The sequence below is a fragment of the Lampetra fluviatilis genome, chromosome 29 (genome assembly GCF_964198595.1).
Source record: "Lampetra fluviatilis chromosome 29, kcLamFluv1.1, whole genome shotgun sequence".
Lineage (NCBI taxonomy): Eukaryota > Metazoa > Chordata > Hyperoartia > Petromyzontiformes > Petromyzontidae > Lampetra > Lampetra fluviatilis.
Genome location: NC_136303.1, coordinates 2,030,141 through 2,049,445, shown reverse-complemented (window position 1 = coordinate 2,049,445; position 19,305 = coordinate 2,030,141). Strand labels below are relative to the sequence as shown.

The window sequence follows — 19,305 nt, the reverse complement described above, 5'->3', positions numbered from 1 at the left end:
CACGTAGAGGGGAAATAATAAAATGGAGCGTTGTCTTTCAGACAGCTCTGTCTTCACCTGAGGACGGCTGCTTGTGTTGTGGCCGAAACGTCGTGAGAATTTGATTTTATTTTATTATTTTATTATTTCCCTTCTACGTGACTTTACCGAAAGAACCAAGAAGTTGAATCCCCGCAGTCACGAAAGCTTTAAATCGAGATGAATTGGAAATTAACAGCATAAGATACATTTCGCATTTAGTTCGCATGACTTGGTGAAATTGTACATCATCCTTGCCATCGTCTGTTTTATATAAATTCAAGATAAATCCGGATTGCGCCTATTGCTGTTAATTTTAATTCGCAATTGTACGCAACAAAAATCTGGGTAATTGTGAACCCCAAGTTAGAAATTACTCAAATGTGATTACGCATTGCAATCATTGTCGATTGCTGAGCTTTTTCAGAGTAAATCAGCATAATCGTAAAAACGATGTTGGGCTTCGTGAAATGGATCGCTGAGCCGGGAATCTAACTCAGGTCACCAACCCGCAATGACAGCTTGGTCATAACACGTGGTTTTTGGAAGCTTTCATCCAGCAGTGGATTGACACGGAGGGCTGCAAAAAAGTTAAGTGCCCCCTACAGACGTGAAAACGCCAATTCATCTCGGAGTGTGACAGACGCGGGATTAAAACGGCGCCCCCTTGAGACACAAAAAAGCCTACAACACCTGGTATTCCCAGGCGGTCTCCCATCCAAGTACTAACCAAGCTCGACCCTGCTTAGCTTCCGAGATCGGACGAGATCGGGCGTATTCAGGGTGATATGGTCGTAGGCAATGCTTGCAGAGATCGAACGCGTATTTATAGCTGAACGAAACGAACATTTCTTCACGAATGTTTTTGGGGTTTTTTGTCGACGCGGTATCGCCAAATGTTGTATTTGTTGGAAAGATTGTTGCTTCACAAAGACCGTGGGCGACTGCGACCTGAGGAAGTGTTAATCCAGCAGCGGAGAGATCGCGGCTGGCTAAGAACAATAAACTCGCAGTGCACGAGCAACGCACGTGTTGCTGTTTACAACGAACGACCCGCGGCCTCGTCCTCGACTGGATTCTCAAGCCGCCTCGAGGCGCTTGGAACCCGGCAAAGCCTTCTAGGCAAGCACGGGGGGACGGCAAAGGCCTTGTGGGCCTAACTTTTTTTTGCTGAGGCCAGGGGGGCATGTGGTCATGTTTCCGCTTTGGCAAGCATCTGATCGAGGTGGGGGGGGGTAAATTAATGTTTCCTGCAGCTCGCCTGTCCAGAGAGATAAGTCGCACTGGAAGATAAAGCCTCCATGCCGGCAAAGGTTTGTCTCAAAGTTTCTGATTGCGTGCGAAGTCGATCCACACGCCCCGCTTTACGATTCCGCGTGTCGATTCTATTAAATAATCGATTCCCTCGTTTTGGGTTCCACGAGGGGCGCTGTGGATGTCTCGGTGCGCGTGGGCTGCGTTTGTACCTGGACTCCTCCACTTACGAACACTCGACTTACGAACTCTCAGAGATACGAACAAACCCTGTCCTGTATGGTCAGTTGCAGCGGGTTCACGATGCTATTGCCTGTTACAAGTTGACTTACGAAAATATGAAGATAGCAGCTGTGCAGACATATATTGGAAAGTCTTTCAAGGGAGCAGAGAGGAAACGCGAGCACCAAAGGGAATTAGCATCTACAGAACGTGAATAACCAGTGGCATCTACATCTGCAGAACGTGAATAACCAGTGGCATCTACATCTGCAGAACGTGAAGAACCAGTGGCATCTACATCTGCAGAACGTGAAGAACCAGTGGCATCTGCAGAATGTGAAGAACCAGTGGCATCGACATCTGCAGAACGTGAAGAACCAGTGGCATCGACATCTGTAAGACGTGAAGAACCAGTGGCATCGATATCTGCAGAACGTGAAGAACCAGTAGCATCTACATCTGCAGAACGTGAAGAACCAGTGGCAACTACATCTGCAGAACGTGAAGAACCAGTAGCATCGACATCTGCAGAACGTGAAGAACCAGTGGCATCTACATCTGCAGAACGTGAAGAACCAGTAGCATCGACATCTGCAGAACGTGAAGAACCAGTGGCATCCACATCTGCAGAACGTGAAGAACCAGTAGCATCTACATCTGCAGAACGTGAAGAACCAGCGGCATCGACATCTGCAGAATGTGAAGAACCAGTGGCATCTACATCTGCAGAACGTGAAGAACCAGTGGCATCTACATCTGCAGAACGTGAAGAACCAGTGGCATCTACATCTGCAGAACGTGAAGAACCAGTGGCATCTACATCTGCAGAACGTGAAGAACCAGTGGCATCTGCATCTGCAGAACGCGACGAACCAATGGCATTTACATCTGCAGAACATGAAGAACCAGTGGTATCTCCATCTGCAGAACGTGAAGAACCGGTAGCATCTACATCTTCAGTAGATTATACAACTTTTAAAGCCATTCCCCGTGTTTAGTGTACATGCCGTACAACATGTTTGGAATCGACAGGAGTAAAGTTGGACTTACGAACAAATCGACTTACGAACAGACCTCTGGAACCGAACTCGTTCATACATAGAGGAGTCTCTGCACTCTGTATCGGGTTTTTTAACGTAATAGCCTCAAGTAAACACGAGCACAAATGTGAATGAATACAGTATGTAATCGATTTCTACAAGAATCTCAAGGCTACGCATCATAAATGACAGCAGCACCATAAATAACACCATCAATACTGACATCACTCCACTGCCAATCAACAGCAGAATCCTCAATAGCACCATTCCCAACATCTTATCTAGGATTTTATATAAAATAATTATAAACGGTACATTAGTATCGGCTGATGGGAAGAAAGGGATGGGGTTTGAGTGTTGGGGAGGGGACATCAAATCAATAACACCACCTCGATTAACATCAGCAGGATACATTGTTCCTTGGTATGTGAACTCCTGCAGATCCCCAAAGCCAGAAACAGAGATCAATACTTTTATACATTTTATTGTTTTTCACTTGAATGAGTATCCAATTTACTCTTTTAGTGCGCTGCTTGGTGTGGGCGGAAAACGAGAGGTCTGATAATTGTTTTTTTACCCTTTTATCTGGCAACAAAACTGACACCTTTTTTACGAGGAGTCATGTTTGCATTGACCACAATACCTGCGGTCGGAATGCAAACAATAAACACAACTCTGCTAATGTATGCACTGTCCTTGAAATTGATTGGTCCACACCCAAGGCAGCTTTTCTTAGAGCCTAGTCTCACATGGGTTGGACCAGATGACGCCAAAAGGCACACAACTCAAAGACAATGCACCATCAGAGTATGAGAGCTCGGGGTAAGCATTTACACCATTGGAACCTCCTTTTGCTACTGGCAAAGGAGGTTCCAATGGTGTCAACGAGAGGTCTCTTTGAGAAGAGACGCCACGCATGCCGAGGGGATAACGCTCGCTCAGGTTGAGCCTCCCAGAAATTTGGTAGCATTAACTTAGTGGTCGCTGGCGCGTTTGTTTTCATGTGATTTATTAATTTGTTAAAAACTAAATAACATTGGCATTTATAGTAAATATGGAGTGTCATTTTTGAAGTAGGAAATATCAACATCGATAACACTGTGAGCGGCATGTAATCATAGTACTTAAGACAACGAACGCGACTCAGCACTGCTTTAAAGAAAAACACAACCTCCAAACGAAAACGCTCATGTAAAAATATCCTGTTGAGCGCAACGTGATCATTCATATAAAAAAACACATGTAAACCAATAGTAATGCCTGGGCTGAGTGGGTACCACACAGTGAAGGCCTGTACAGCTCTTGTGTCAATACACTGCAGGAGTAGGACCTTCCTTCATCGCGCTGGTGAATGTGCGGTGGCGAACGGCCGCAGCGTAGAGATGACAGCGTACAAGTACAGGGCCAGCGATGTTGCTGCACAGCCCTCTACCGCATAAGCCCCATCCCAACATATCTGGACTGAACTCTGCCTGACACCTGAGATCTAATGCATTGTGTCATTTGGTCATCGGCCAAATCGAATCTATTAAGGTTTATATCGGGTGGGGGGAAAGAAGCCGTGGCGTCGTGGTTCGCACATTTCGCTATAAACTACCAGGGTTCAATTCCCGGTTAACTTCCTTCACCAAACCCGCAATGACCAGTCTGGTCTTACAATCCCCATGAACGACTTGGTGTGGGAGGCCTTCATCCAGCGGTGAATTGATAAAGGGTTGTACGCATAGGCAACTTTAATAAGCCCATCTTTCATTGAAAATGAGTCACACACTTAAGAGCATGGCTTTAAAACACAGTATAGCATTATTCACCGTTCCTGCCTGACAGCAGGCACTTGTTTAAATATACACCATGCTGATGGGACTCAGCAAAATCTAAGCAGGTCCAGGGATGTTGTTGTTGCTGCTGCTGTGAAACACTAATTCACACGGCCGATGGTGCCGATGGATTTAAATGTAACTTTGTTTAAGTTCTTTCAGATTATAAACATCTCGGCATGTTGAAATTTACATATACTACCGTACAGCGTTGCATATCCACCCTAACCAATTAACCGCTCGTACCCACTGGTATTTGGCCATGGTTTGAGTGTTATTTTCTATACACGTTCACAAATGTGACCTTTTCTCGAATATTCTTACACCTCGGTCCCCAGCGAGTCAGATATGCGACACTAACATTAGTTTTATTTTTTTAACACGGTAATACTATCAAGATGGATTTGCTCTAATATTGAACTTTGTTTCTGAAAACATCCCAACGTGGAAGAAATAATGAGCATGCAAAATAAATATTTTTAATTATCACGTGTTAAGTAACTTTTGAGTCCTTTGCCAGATTTTACACAGGCAGAAACATTAAAAAAAACTAAACAAAAAAAACATATCATCAATAATACTGTAATGGCAATTTAACACTGTAAAAGGTAAGTAAATGCAATCATTCACCTTGGCTACCAAACACGCTACGAACGAATATAATTCATCATGAAATAATTCTCCCTTTTAGTGGTGGCTGGGTGGCCCTTCCTGTACACATCTTCTTCATAAGTCCATCACACCTCATCACAAAAATCCCCCTGCCACACTTCTCACCCATAAACGAGTCACCCCAATGCTCCCCGTTGCTCCACTGACTTCTAAACCAGTGCCAAATCAATTTCAAGATCTCACCGTCTTCAAAGATCCTCCGCAGACGCAACCCTGCCTACCTCTCCCCTTATCGCTACAGAACTCACCTCAACGCACTCTCTGCTCCACCAACGAAGGCTTTGTCCGTCAAAGTCCCCAGTTAACCTTCGCTCAGGGGTCGGCAACCAACATTAGAAGAGGAGCCGCAATGCATGTGCATAAGAGACAGTGGCCCTCAATAAATAACGGCACAAAGGAGTCCTTAAAGAGCCGCATGTGGCTACAGAGCCGCAGGTTGACGACCCCTGGTCTAGTACTTTCTTCTCCCATCCATCCACGCTGTCGACTCCATTCAAATGCAGGGTCAAGATTTTCCTTTTTTTCCCCCAGCCTATCCATCTGGAAAATAGATATGCTCACGGCTACCGTACAGCGTCTTGCGATGCGGTCACATTCAGACGTAAATTAATCCACATTTGATCGTATAATCTCACAGGTGCCCTGCGGCCACCATGGTTAACACTGCCTGTGAGTTAACCAGATATATGCGCTGCCCGCTTCACAGCGGACGTTAAAGATCGTGCGACATTCGAAAGCGGCACAACCCAAATTTCCCGAATTCGAACAAAAAATCGCCCGCAAATTACGTGATTGTGAGAAAACCACGTAACAACATCCTATAACTAGCAGCCTATGCCCGTTTGCAGGATGGTTCTGTGTTCATGTTGTGCTGTGCAGAGATGGTTACCACCGGTGGTCCGCTACGCTTGACTACCGCAAGGCAATGACATGGCTGAGGTGAGACGTGAGGCCAAGAGCTTTCAGCTGCTGAGGCACGTAAGCACCCTGTAAATGCAATTCACACGTGGCCACCTCCATCATTTCTTATTCGAGGACGGTGCGATGAAGGCGCTGGGCTGGAGCAGCTCACGCCTTGATGAGGTCAACGTGGCACTCATCTCGTGCCGTTTGGTGCGGGTGGCATCTCCCGGACGTGTGCGACGCTTGGATCCGACAGCGCTGACAAATACAATGCGCGTGAGTTTGTGTACAAAGGTACAAAATACTTGGTATAAAAGATCATCATAAAACGTCTGCAATGTCCATCCTATTTTTTTTTTCAAGGAGGCATTCCGCTTCACAGTCGAGCGGGAGGGGGGCGGTCGTGGCGCTGTCTTAGACGCGCAAACTTCCACGGTTGACGCTCTCGCCCTGTGGAGTGGTGGGGGTGGGTGGGGTGGGGGAGAGTGGTGAAAAAATAAACATCAAGATCCTCATCGTCATCGTCATCGGCGTTATTGCAAATGATCAACGTTGCCACCGCCGTTATACTCATCGCCGTTTTCATCATCACCACCATCTACCCACAGTGCAATCATCATATCTACATCACCATCTACAGTGGCATTGTGATGTTATTAAAAGTCAGTGTGTACGGGGAGCTCACGTTTTTCCCCTCCTATTATGAGGCAAGGCAATCAGTGAACTCAGTAAATATTTATAGATATGGCTAATTACCTTTTTGGGTCTTCTTCAATGTGCTGCTGTCTCTCAAGAAAACTTCTGAAACTACCTTCTTCTACGTCTTCAGTGAGACCAGCTAATTTTTATCTCATCAAAGCCATGCTTTGGTGGGCGACCGTAGCCACGGCCAATCAACGTCGCTGGATATTTCGATTTAAAGCTTTCGTGACTGCAGGGATTCATCTTCTTGGTTCTTTCGGTAAAGTCACGTAGAATGGAAATAATAAAATAAGAAAAATAAAACATAATACAATATTTTATTACGTTTTATTTTTATTATTTTAGAACCAAGAAGATGAGTCGCCGGATATCTTCGACGCTAATTCCGGCGAGCGATATTCCCGCACGCTCACCGCGTTGAGCCTCCGGGGACCGGCTCGCGCCGACGACGAGCGAGATCCCTGGTTGTGGTGCGGCACGGGCGGCGAGTACGGAGGCAGCGACCCCTCCCCGGGCTCCGCCGACGCCGCCGCCGCCGCCACGCGGTAGCTGGGCGGCCTCTCCTCGCGCGCCCCGTGACCCCTGCTGTGCGACCCCCGACCCGCGCGGACCGAACCCGATCCCGGGTCGCCAGCCCCCCCCCCTCGTCCCCGCCACCTGGGGGGAGTGGGGAGAGGGGTCCCGCTCGAGGTCCCTTTCTGACCCGCGCACGGATCGGGGCCGAGCGGGCTGCTCGCGATCGCCGCCGCCGCCGCCCCGGTGGCGGCCGTCGCGATGCTGCTGCCGGTAGCTTCCATCGCCGCCCCTGCCGGACGACTTGCCACCGGCGACCCCGTCGTGGTGGTGGTGGCGGCGGTGGTCGTCGTCGTCGGAGTGCCGCACCAGGTAGGAGTTTGTGCGGTAGCCGCGCGGCTCGCGGTTGCTCTCCCGGCGACTCCGCTCTCGCTCGTAAGCGCCGCTTCTGTCCCGACGGGGAGATTTTTCACCACGCAGAGGCAAACGCAATAATGCTGATCATCATTATCATCTCGTTTTTAGTTTTGTTTTACGAGGATGCTGCCATGGTGCGATGGTTAGCACACTGGATGGTTAAATTCGATCTCCTGGCAGTTGAAAAATTGGAGCAATTTTCCCAAGACCAAGGTTGAATGTGTTTATGTATTCCCGTTTCAGTCTGTCTGTCTCTAACAGAGGGGCACTCTTAATGCTCATGGAGGTAGAGGTGCAGGCCTGTATGCTTGCTCTGGTGTTGTAAGATCCCCTCCACTACGAAGGAGTTCAAGAGAGCCCCTCTAAGGGATATCTTGGCCTACTCTTCCACACTGGCAAAACGTCTTGGAACAGGTGGGAGCACCCACACTGCCATAACTTTTAAAATCATTGCTAAGGTTGCAATATACAACGCTCGTAACGCACAGGCCTGCCAGAACAGTGACGTCGCGTAACGAGGACGCTGTCAAATTAACTGGGAAGACAGTTTCACAAAGCATTGAATGCATGGGCCACGTGTTGGCGGTGCACGACGCAGTCCCCGTACATGTCCGTGGTTGAGTCCAGGTCGGAGTCGAGGCAGTCCCGCGAGCGTGAGCGGTGCCGGTTGGCCTGGCGACGACTGCCCGAGTAGGGGCTGGGGTCCTTATCGGAGTCCGGCTCCCGGTCCAGGAACTCGCGGCCGTCCCAGCGCTGCCCAATTTGATCGCGACAGGACCACCTACGAAACGAATAAAAACAACAATCAATAATTATCATCGCCGTATTGGGGGGGGGGGGGGGGTGGGGGGGGAAGGGGTGACCCAGATAAAATAAAACACGAATAATGCGAAACGTTTGTACAATAGGCTTGACAAACAAATGTATTGTTTACCTGTGTAAAATAGGTGGGGTCAAGACGTAGAATGTGTCACCCGTCTTTATTTATTTTGAAAGTAACGGTTTACACGCAGACACGTTTGCAATCACGGGCGCCCAAGTCGAATTTTCGCAGAGTTTCTGTTCCCCTCCATCACCGATGGGCGTATTGTACCGGGCTCGCATTTTGTTGTAATTAAAACATTTGTAAAAAAAAAAGAGTAGGCCATTGATCGACGGCGTCACGGATATAAATTTTCCACGTTCAGAAAAACGAAAACCCAATGAAAACCCAATTGGAATTATACATGGCAATCATCGCCCCCCCCCCCCCCCCCACGATAACTGTGAAAAATTGTTGGCAGGATCCTCCTGAACAATAGTCACGAGACTCTGTGTGACTTTCCTGGGTAAACGAGAGAAATAAAAATAACGATAACCACTGCAGCAGCAACGCAGTAGCAACGGCGGTGGTGACAACGGCGGTGACGGCAGCGGTGACAGTGGTGACAGTGACGGCGGTAGTGGCGGCGGTGGTGACAACGGCGGTGGCAGTGGCGGCAGTGACGGCAACGGTGACGGTGGAGGCAGTGACGGTGGTGGCAGTGGTGACAGTAACGGCGGTAGTGGCGGTGGCAGCGGCGGTAGTGGTGGCGGTGGTGACAATGGCGGTAGCAGTGGCGGCGGTGACGGCGGTGGCAGTGGTGACAGTGGCGGCGGCAATAGCGGCGGTGACAGCGGCGATCTTACCCGTGCCGGCTCGAGTCCCTGTACCCTCCCGCGGCCCCGTCGCGCTCGCGGCCCCGGGACGCGGCGTGCACCGAGTTGCGGGAGGCGGCCCCAGCGCCCGAGCCGAGGCTGAGGCCCTCGCCGAGGTCGCTGATGGGAGGCAGCGCCCGCAACTTGGCGTGGCGCAGCGCCTCCCGTAGGTCGCCGGCGCCGTTGTCGTCGTGCAGGGAGGTCAGCTCGCTCATGCTGCTCGCTGCGTCAGAGCGCACGTGTCCGCGCGTGCGTGTGTGGGGAGCGGTGGCGTAGTGGTTAGCGCGCTGCGCTACGAACCCGGCGAACTCGACTACAATCCCCGCTTATCGCCAACACCGGTGACGATTATCTGAACCGGTCCTAGGCCTCCCCTAGGTCGACTCAGCCTCAAATGAGCACCTGGTGCGTGGTGCTGGCCACCAACCCGCCTCGTGCGCCGTGCTGGCTTTGATAGGTGCTCGCTTACAGCACTCGCCCCAACAGCATGTTAAGGCTATACGGGGGATCTTTGTCTTTGTGTTCAAACCAAGTGGGGAGAGGTGGCATAGTGGTTAGCGCACTGCACTACGAGCCCTGAAGCCTGGGTACGATTACTGGGTGCTCGCTAACTGCACTTGCCCAAGCAGCCTGTTAAATATTACACATTGTAATCATTGTCTTTGCCGAAACCAAACCTGCTAAAGGGGTCAGAGTGCTTGGCTGCTAGAAATTTCCACGTGATAAACGGCTTTGTTTGAGCTATCATTTGTGGCCCAGTCGCTTATGAAAAAAAAAGCTGTATGGCTCAGTGGGCCTTACCTGGTAAAATATATTTTTAAAAACACTTTTGAGTTTAAATTTCGATTTAAAGCTTTCGTGACTGCAGGGATTCATCTTCTTGGTTCTTTCGGTAAAGTCACGTAGAAGGGAAATAATAAAATAATACAATTTAAACATAATAAAATAATTCTCACGACGTTTCGGCCACAACGCAAGCAGCCGTCCTCAGGTGTCTTTCCGACAGACCTGTTCTTCACCTGAGGACGGCTGCTTGCGTTGTGGCCGAAACGTCGTGAGAATTATTTCATTATGTTTTCTTTTTATTATTTTATTATTTCCCTTCTACGTGACTTTACCAAAAGAACCAAGGAGACTTTTGAGTTTATTCCGTTTCCCGCTGAAATGAATGTTTCGACAACACGTGGAGCGAGAGCCCACGGGGACCCCCTCTCACCTTTCTCCACCGTGTGGAGGCGCGACGGGTCGAGCTTGGCGAGCTCCTTCTCCACGTAGTAGAGCACCTTCATGGAGGAGCTGGAGCGATCGGCTTGCACGCGGTAGCCACTCCGCACTGCCGTGACACCACGCAGAGACAAAAGACGAAGATTCCCCCCCCACCCCCCCCCCCCCGACTGTGTCGCCTTTACAGACTCAGAATATTTATTTATTCTGGAGGAATCCGACGAGCTGTAAAACTCTTTTTTACAGATGTCCAGGAGGGGCGGGTAAGAACGTTACAACAACAAACAGTACAAAATCATGATGGTAGTGCAGAGTACAGGAAATGTAAACAAATCACCCAAACACATACAAATGAAACTAAACCATCCCCATCCTACCAGCCAAAGCCCACTGAGGCATTATCTTATTTTTCAAAAGCAACCTGGCCACAAATGCTAGCTCAACAAACTGGCTTATCATTTGGACATTTATCGCAGCAAAACAATCTGAATAGTTTTAACGCATGTTTCTACATGTGGAGGGAAAAACCGGAGGACCCGGAGAAAAAATCCACGCGACCACGGGGAGAACATGCAAACACCCGACCTCCTGCATACCAGGCAAGGAAGATAACATCACACCACCGTGGCAAAGACTGTTGGGGCAAGTGCTGTTAGCGAGTAGCACCTATGAAGGACGGCACGGCACACGAGGGGATGGGTGGCCAGCACCACGCCCGACTGCCCTTGTCTTCCCAATGGTCACGATCATACCCCACGTTTTCTGCATCGATCTCCCGACACAGCAGTTGAAACAATGGGGCAGATTTCTTAAATCCCACCCCCCTGCCTCTGTCCACCCAGCAACGATATAAACTGATATACTGCAATCAGCCGTAACTGTGATAAAATCGTGGGTCTTGGTTTGTGTGGAGTGGACCACGTGATACCGCGCTTAAGCCACCCGCGTCTGTCGCGTATCAACCCTCAACCCATCACAACTCCATTCGCACTCGTTCCGGCACCGGCGGTACCGGACTACACCACTCAGGGACGGCAATGCCCCCCATGAACACTGAGGGTCAGGGTGTGCACAGCGCTTGGACCAGGCTGCACCAGTGAAGCCACTTTTCCTAGTCTCGGTGGTGGCTGGTGGCTCAGATTTTCGGTTGCCCGGGTAAGGCTTGTGGGTATAAATAAAAATTGTAAAATGTGTATATCCAACTACTGACAAAGATCCCCCGTATAGACTTAACAGACTGTTAGGGGCAAGTGCCGTTAGTGAGCACCTATGAAGGCCGGCACAGCACGCGAGGGGGTGGGTGGCCAGCACTACGCCCGGCCGCCTTCGTCTCCTGAGTGGCGACGACGGCCACTCATTCGAGGCTGAGTCGACCCAGCAGAGGCCCGGGACCGGTTGAGTAAATCGTCAGCGGTGTTGGCCGTGAGAGGAGGATTCAAAGTCGGCACGCCGGGTTTTTCGCGGCGCCAACGGCTGCCCGCTCACACTCGCTCCTCCGTGATCACCTGACGCGTCGTGCTGCGAGCGCTGCGAGCGCGTGTTCGTGGGGACGTGGTAGAGCGAGAGGGGCTCGCGCGCGGCGTGGAGGCCGGACAGGCTCGGGGCATCGCTGGCGTAGCCGTACGTGGCCGCCTTGCCCGCCTCGTACACTGCGGACGGAAGGCGCGTCGGTCAGGGCCGATGGGCGATGGTCTTATCGGCGAAAATTCTTAGGTCGGCTTTATTTTCTGATCCGCTTCGCACGGTTAGGGTATCACGCTCTGCTTACCCCATCCAGCAGCGCCCTTCCCAGCGAACATGGAACATTTGGCAAACGTTGGGCCAACGGTTACAGCCAAATTGCAACATTGTTTGCTGGGTTATCACTACATTGCCGTGATATGGTGAAACTATGACGTCGAAGACATTAAATACACTTTAATGTAGCATTGTCCCTTTTGCAAATAGTGTGAATCATTTGTGCGTCCCGTTTTATCTTCAAACCGTATTCTTTCTCAGATTTCAGCAACAAAGCCGGACCCATGACTCGCTGGAACGATACATCGACGAATCTCCGTTCTTGAGCTCACAACAAATTACATCACATATGTCAGAAGCCACGCTTTTCTTTATCGGTATACATTGCTTGTCATCAGTTCACGTGACCCCTGCAGCCACTCGGGGTGCTAACATTCACCGCAATGTAAAAAAAGGAATTAATTATCGAATAAAAATCACGAGACCCGAATTCTGACAAATCAAGGAATTGTCAAACGAAGTTGCATTTGTCAATCCACTGCTGGATGAATGCCTCCCCAAGCCGCATCGGTCATAGCCGGTTGCGTGACCATACTTCACCACGATGGTCAGTGTGGGTTGGTGAAGGGGGCCGGAAACAGTTGAGACATCACTCGCTACTGATGTTAGCTGTGGCCGGGAATCAAACTCTTCATTGGGTTCATAGCGCAGCGAGCCAACAAATATTTGCAAATAATTACCGACATTCAAAATGTATAATTAATTGATCCTCACACCACCTGGAGAACCAGATTTTAGCTGGGACAGTTGGGAACCCGGAATCAAACCGAGGACCTCACCAGTGTGGGTCTCAGCAGCCCAGAGCTCAACTCTGGGCCACCCGGAGGTTCCTGGAGGCCATGGGCCGAGCTATAGGCCCGTGGCTCGCAGAACTCCTAGTGGGGCCCCTTATACCTTTGCAATTTAATTTTAAAAAATAGTGCCGTTGTGTGGCCCTCTTTTGTGTGAGGCCTGACCCATTCGCGATCCCCGCCCCCACATCCCACTGGGGTGCCCTGGCCGTACTCACGTGCCCTGGGGCAGCAGCATCGGCGGGGGCAGCAGGGGCAGCGCACGTAGCAGCAGCACGTGTGCGGGCAGCACTGGCACCAGCACACGGCGAGCAGAATGATGAGCAGCAGGCCACCCAGCACGACGAGCAGCACGAAGAGCCAGTCTGGGGGGAGGAGACACGCGGGGTGCGGTGAGGAGGAGGCACACGCAGGCACCTACCCAGAGGCACAGCCTCATAACAACATTGTCCACCCCACGTCATCATGTGGTTACTCACTCAACGTGCACGTGACTCTCAGTGTCTCGCTTGTGCCCACGTGTCTCTCAATGTGCCCACGTGTCTCACCGGGCCATGAACTGTATCTGTTGTTGCTCAATGTTAGGTTCTGACCACGTGCCCCTACTCGACATCTGTGAAAAAGAGCTTCATAGCTCGTCGGATTCCTCCAGTATGACTACATATTAAGATTCTTTGTGATCCTCAGTGTCGTGTCGATTCAGTCTCCTCACATCGATTAAGGTCCTTATGTCTCTTATCTTTGAGTCCCTCAATGTCTACGTGACAACTGATAGTTCTTTGAGTTTCGCAATTGTTCTGATGTCCAACCTTTGCATTTCAACTCGTCATCCTGCCATACCCTAGTGTCTACTTCCCAACTCGGCTTTCTCGTGTCGCTCGCTCCCCAATACATCACGCAATGGGTGCGTGTCTGCGCGTGTGCGTGGCCATTTCAATAATTTAACTCCAATTCTCATCTTGCATAGATGACCGAAATGTGCCCAATTCTGCCAAAACTTAATTGTAAAAAGGGATGATGATGATGTTGTTGTTGATTTTGTTAGCAAAAGCAAGGTTCATCTGGTAGTCAACCTTTGCTCATCTCAATAACGGTCTTTATTATTGCTTGTCGTTGTATTTTAATTCGTGAAGGATTTCATTGATGAGCAACATTTGCAGATGAATGAGGTCACATTGCCTGTTAAGAAGACTAATTGGGCTTGGGCAGGACGCGTCGCGAGGAGGAATGAGGGTCGGTGGAGGTGAAAGTTTGTTAAGAGTAGCAGCAAGGAAAGTAAAGGGCCCTAGGGTTACGTCCATCACGGAGATGGAGCAATGCAATCAGCCGGCACACAGGAGGAGCTCAGCGGATCGTTATATCGCAGCACGGCGAGAGACGGCGATGGCTTGGGGAGGGCCTTCGTCCAGCAGCGGATTGATCGTGGCTCATGATGATCATGATGATGATGAAGACGATGTCGATTAGCGTCTCGCACTATAACAAACATATGAAACAGAGAGTGTGTGCACACCGATCAATGTCTCCGCACGGCCGACACGCTGCAGGCAAGTCCTTGACCGAGCAATGCAGATGGAGACATTGTTCCCTGGCCAGCCTTTGTTTTCGTTCCCTGAAACTTTAGTCAAGTTCGTTGGAAACACACTAAAAAAAAACCACTACAATGCCCCCCTTACCAAGGGGAAGTGATAAAAGCTAAGCTTTCTGACATCGTTTACTTTAACCCCTGCCGGCAGATTCAACAGCGCACGGATCGGGAAGAAAGGGATAACGACTTCAAACGCGAGCTTTTCAGTGGGAAAACAGGAGCCAAAGATATTCAATGGTGTCCCCGGGCCAAATACAGCCCGCCCCGCTCACTTACAGCGCTCCGAGTTTGAGTTATTTCCACTGCGTAGGGTTTTACAGTTGTGCTGCACACACCCTCTGGTGTGTCTGCGGGGTTTGGACCGCGTGTTGTTGTTCGGCACGATTGTCTCACGTTTTGCCCCAGGAACAGAAGAAATTCAGTTGCTCAGAAAAATGAAGATCCTGTTCAGGAGCAACAGTGCTGAACAATTCAAATCTCGATTTAAAGCTTTCGATAAAGTCACGTAGAAGGGAAGTAATAAAATAATAAAAATAAAAAATAATAAAATAATTCTCACGACGTTTCGGCCACAACGCAAGCAGCCGTCCTCAGGTGAAGACCAGGTCTGTCTCCCCGACACCTGAGGACGGCTGCTTGCATTGTGGCCGAAACGTCGTGAGAATTATTTCATTGTGTTTTATTTTATTATTTTATTATTTCCCTTCTACGTGACTCTACCGAACAATTCAGTTCCTGAAGAGGCTCCCAGCATGCGGAGCAAAACGTCACAGGCATCATGCCGAAAAAACACGCGGCACAACACGAAAGCGAGTCGGTGAGCAGCCCTAGTTGTCGTTCGACAAGGCCGCATTTGGCAATCTGAACTCGGGTTTCAACAGCAAGCAGGCGCTGTAGGAGGCTGCTGCGTTTGCTCGCCCGTGTGTATTTTCTTTAATTTGCCGCAGCAGATCCCACTTATGAAAAACGCATTCCGGAGCGGCACACACATGGCTTCAATCGAGTCTGGCATGAGACTTGACTTTGTACCAGGTGCCTCCTCCTGCCTGAATAACGTGACATTATTTAGCATTCATCATCATCGGCCGTGTGTATATCCACTGCTGGAGGAAGGTCTCTGTTACCGTCCCGTAGAGCCCAGTGCTGCTACCATCCAACTCAGGCATGCACATGAACTGATATCGCCGTTCCATCTCCACGGTGGTCATCCTCGTAGACGCATTTTCTCCTTTGGCTGCCATTCCGTCACCAGTCTCGTCCATCAGCCATCATCCCATCACGCAATGTGTCCTGACCAACTCAATTTAGTTTTCTTAATTATCGATATGATGTCTCTGTTTGTGTCTGTTCAATTATCCATATGTTCCTCTTACTGTCTCTCAGTGTAATTCAAAGAGTGTATGTCTACACGCCTTTTTCTGCACTCTTCAACTTTTGTTCCATTTTATTTATCCAGTTTATCTGGCCAAAGACACTAAATCCTGCTCTTGTTCTCAATATTTAATTGTTTGGATCACGATCCATCTGCAATAACCGTCTTCCTAGACAAACAATAACTGCCACTTTTTCACTGGCACATGCGAACTGAGCCAGCATGGGGCCCTCATGGCACAGGTGGGTTTTTCCACTGGCTATTTTACATGCCGAGTCATAACCAATCCCTTATTCCTGCTGCCCTCACAATAAGAGGTCTGAATCTGGCTCAGGGCCAAGCAGGGCCAGGGGAGACATTGTCGGTTTTTCAAATGGTGTTTTTTTTCCGTTTTGTGTTTTTTTCTTACAAATTGGGATGTGCTTTCTGCTGTGCTGCACTTACAGTATTTAAATTCAGGTCTCTCTGGGAAAATATCTTGATGGTCTTACAACTCATCATTTCATCATTTGCCTTAATCTAATCTGCTTATGTATTCCATCATCTCAAGATTCATTGTGTGCATGTGTTAGATTCGAACTCACATATTTTACTGTTACCTGCAATAATCATAATCATTGTAATGGTCTCAATGTTAGCATGTGTGGTGGGAACTCCAAATAACCTGACAACATTGACAGTGAATAACAGGATGTTCAACGAATCACCATGATCATAGTTGTCATAAAAAAACACAATTTTTGATCAATTGTGGTAATTTCACTCTGCTAAATAACCTCGTGTAACTCCGTCATGGCAACTGGGTAAAACGCAAATGTGAAGCCCTGCAATTGCATGCTCACGCAACTACTGGCAAAATGGCCTCCGTTTGCCAGCAGTGGCCAGACGTCTTGGAAAAGGTGGAAGTGACCACACTTTAACCCCACCACATGTGACCTGCCACGCTTGTGGTGCAACCCGTTTATGCTGCTGGGTGGACAGAGGCAGGGGGGAAACTTCAGAAACTTGAATCATGGTTTAGAACTGCCGGCGACCTCTGGATTGCAAGTCCAGTGTGCTGACCATTTGGCCGCGGTAGCATCACGGAGCAAATGTCTACAGCAGCGTTACCGATCGTGTGCGAATTCATTTGGCGATGTTTTCTTTTACGCAGTTGTTGATTCGGTGAATAAGGTAGGATTTGGGGGTGTCAGGTGAGGGGGTGTGTGGGGGCATGGGAGTGAGGGGAGGAGGGAGCGGTTGCTCAATATGAAAGCTTTGTAAATCATCGAGCAGGGCAAGAGGCGGAGGGGAGGGAGCGTGAGGCAGTTGGTCAGTGCGATTCAGACAGATACCTGGCAGGTTTGCTATCTGAAAGCCTGGCAAGAGTTCAACCTTCTCAATTGTTTTCCCTACAACACACAGAGAGAGAGAAGAGAGCGCAACAGCAGAAGTTACTACCGCAGACTCCAGCCACCACCACCACCACAACAGAGGTGCCAAGCCCTCGTGTCGCCAACACTGTATTTTCTGTTTTAGCTAAAACATTGCCCAGGTCTCCCTTTTGCACGAGCGGCTGTGTTAGGGAAAGAAGCAACACAAAGAGCCAAAAACCTTGAGATTACCGGGTGGTTCAAAAGTCAGAGCGCTGAGCCGACACCGATGAGACCATGGGTTTGAATCTGGGTTTCAGCCACCTGTGATTAAACCGGCTTCTCAAGTGTTGTGAGAGTTTGTCACTGAATGACTGCACAAAAGAACCATCACGTAAAATTTGGTTTTGCACTTAATTCGCCTAAATTCCTAAGGATTACGAATATTGGTTTGAAAGTTACGAGCTGAACATTTCTCTCTGTAGCAGGACGGGTAGGAAAGTGATGCCCCCAACTGTATGGACCTAAGGTCACTTGCAAGTATCTCAGAAGTAGTTATGTGATATCCGCCTTCTTGCGCCATTCTCTAATATGGAGGGGGTGCACTTCCCCGCGAGTTTCATGAATGGATTCTTCATTGCATGACGCCGATAGCACAATTAGGGCCGTACAACAATGAGCTTCATGCTCAATTGATACAAAATAAAATAAAGTGAAGACACGTCCTTATGACACCCAGTGACAATAATCTGAAGTTACTCCCGTGTTTTTTTTATGCATACGCAGTCACGTTACCAAAGTGCTATTTATGGCAGTGTGTTCCATCCATGACTTCAGCTTTTTTTCTTCTCTTTAACGGAGTTTACAATTCACGTGGGACAGCCCAGTACCTACAGCCTGGGTGCGTCGCCAAAGTCGTTTTTTGGGGGGGGCGAGATCTTCGACGCAACTCAAATCCCATAAACGTCTGGAATTTTGGTTCACTCGGGATTACCAGGCAGGTGACACGGACGATCCTGTCGTGAGTTCGCCACTGGCTGCAGAGGTTCCCGATTCAAGCCCGGTGGCCGCTCTGTTTAACGCGACCAAAAATATTACCCGCCGTCTGCTTCTCAGTGAAGGATGTGAGTGTCGCGTGCCGTTATTCGAAAAAGGATTTCGCCATCTGTGCCAACGGGGTATGGTCCCACATTTTGGCGAATTTGAAAAAGGCCTGTACATTGCTTAATTGGCTAAAACCTAATCCGGTAGTAACTTCGCCCGTTTCTGGCAAACTACACCCGTGGGTGAAACAGAGCACGTTCGCGATAGCCATTACGCTCTGAGAATGGCATGAATACGGATGGGTGTTATTCGTCATTATGTTAAAATCAGATAAGTCCCACCTTGATGTGAATTAGTATTTAAGCCGAGTCGAGGTTTTCCCGCCTGCGTCATTCATAAATCAAACTTGTAACTTATAGTGAACACAGTACTGTACCTCTCAGCCATAAATCACACCCACATGGCAACTCGTCATGAAAATTTTAACAAAATTGCACAAACATCCATACGCAGGACCCTCTTGAGACTCGATGAGAAATTTGTATAATCAGAAAAAAAAATTGTTATTTGTGTAAATTGAATGAGCTCTCTCAAGCATTAAGCAAAACGAAATTTTCGAATATATTGCCCAACTATGCCAAAGCAGGACCCTCGCGAGTAAGAGACCTGAGACTCGGGGAGGTTTTTTTTTGGATAAGTAAAGAACATCATCATCATCATTATTATTGTGTATCAATAAAATGTAGCGTATGTCTATGAGCAAATCACTTTGAATGCACCCCAATCGCGTCAGATCTCAGAACTTAAGCAGGGTGCAGCCTGGGTAGTGCTTTAATGGGTGACCACCATGCACAACAGGTGTTACAGGCTGCTGCGGGCCTACATTATGGGGCAGCAGAGAG

General features: G+C 49.0%; 1 protein-coding gene and 1 non-coding gene across 2 annotated transcripts in view; both read right to left on the bottom strand.

Moving 5' to 3' along the window:
• Positions 1-699: 699 nt before the first annotated feature.
• Positions 700-818, bottom strand: LOC144943078 (5S ribosomal RNA). The gene has a single exon (XR_013639448.1). It is a non-coding gene; the product is annotated as a 5S ribosomal RNA (ribosomal RNA).
• A 1,846-nt stretch (positions 819-2,664) lies between these two features.
• Positions 2,665-19,305, bottom strand: part of LOC144942884 (uncharacterized) — a 54,042-nt gene continuing 37,401 nt past the window's right edge. The window contains exons 6-13 of the mRNA XM_078869886.1: positions 17,342-17,398; positions 13,266-13,412; positions 11,965-12,108; positions 10,452-10,568; positions 9,227-9,458; positions 8,166-8,339; positions 7,042-7,589; positions 2,665-6,376 (exon numbers count right to left, since the gene is read on the bottom strand). Coding sequence (XP_078726012.1) covers positions 6,303-6,376; positions 7,042-7,589; positions 8,166-8,339; positions 9,227-9,458; positions 10,452-10,568; positions 11,965-12,108; positions 13,266-13,412; positions 17,342-17,398 — 1,493 coding nt within the window. The 3' untranslated portion in view covers positions 2,665-6,302. The remainder of the gene's footprint in view (positions 6,377-7,041; positions 7,590-8,165; positions 8,340-9,226; positions 9,459-10,451; positions 10,569-11,964; positions 12,109-13,265; positions 13,413-17,341; positions 17,399-19,305) is intronic.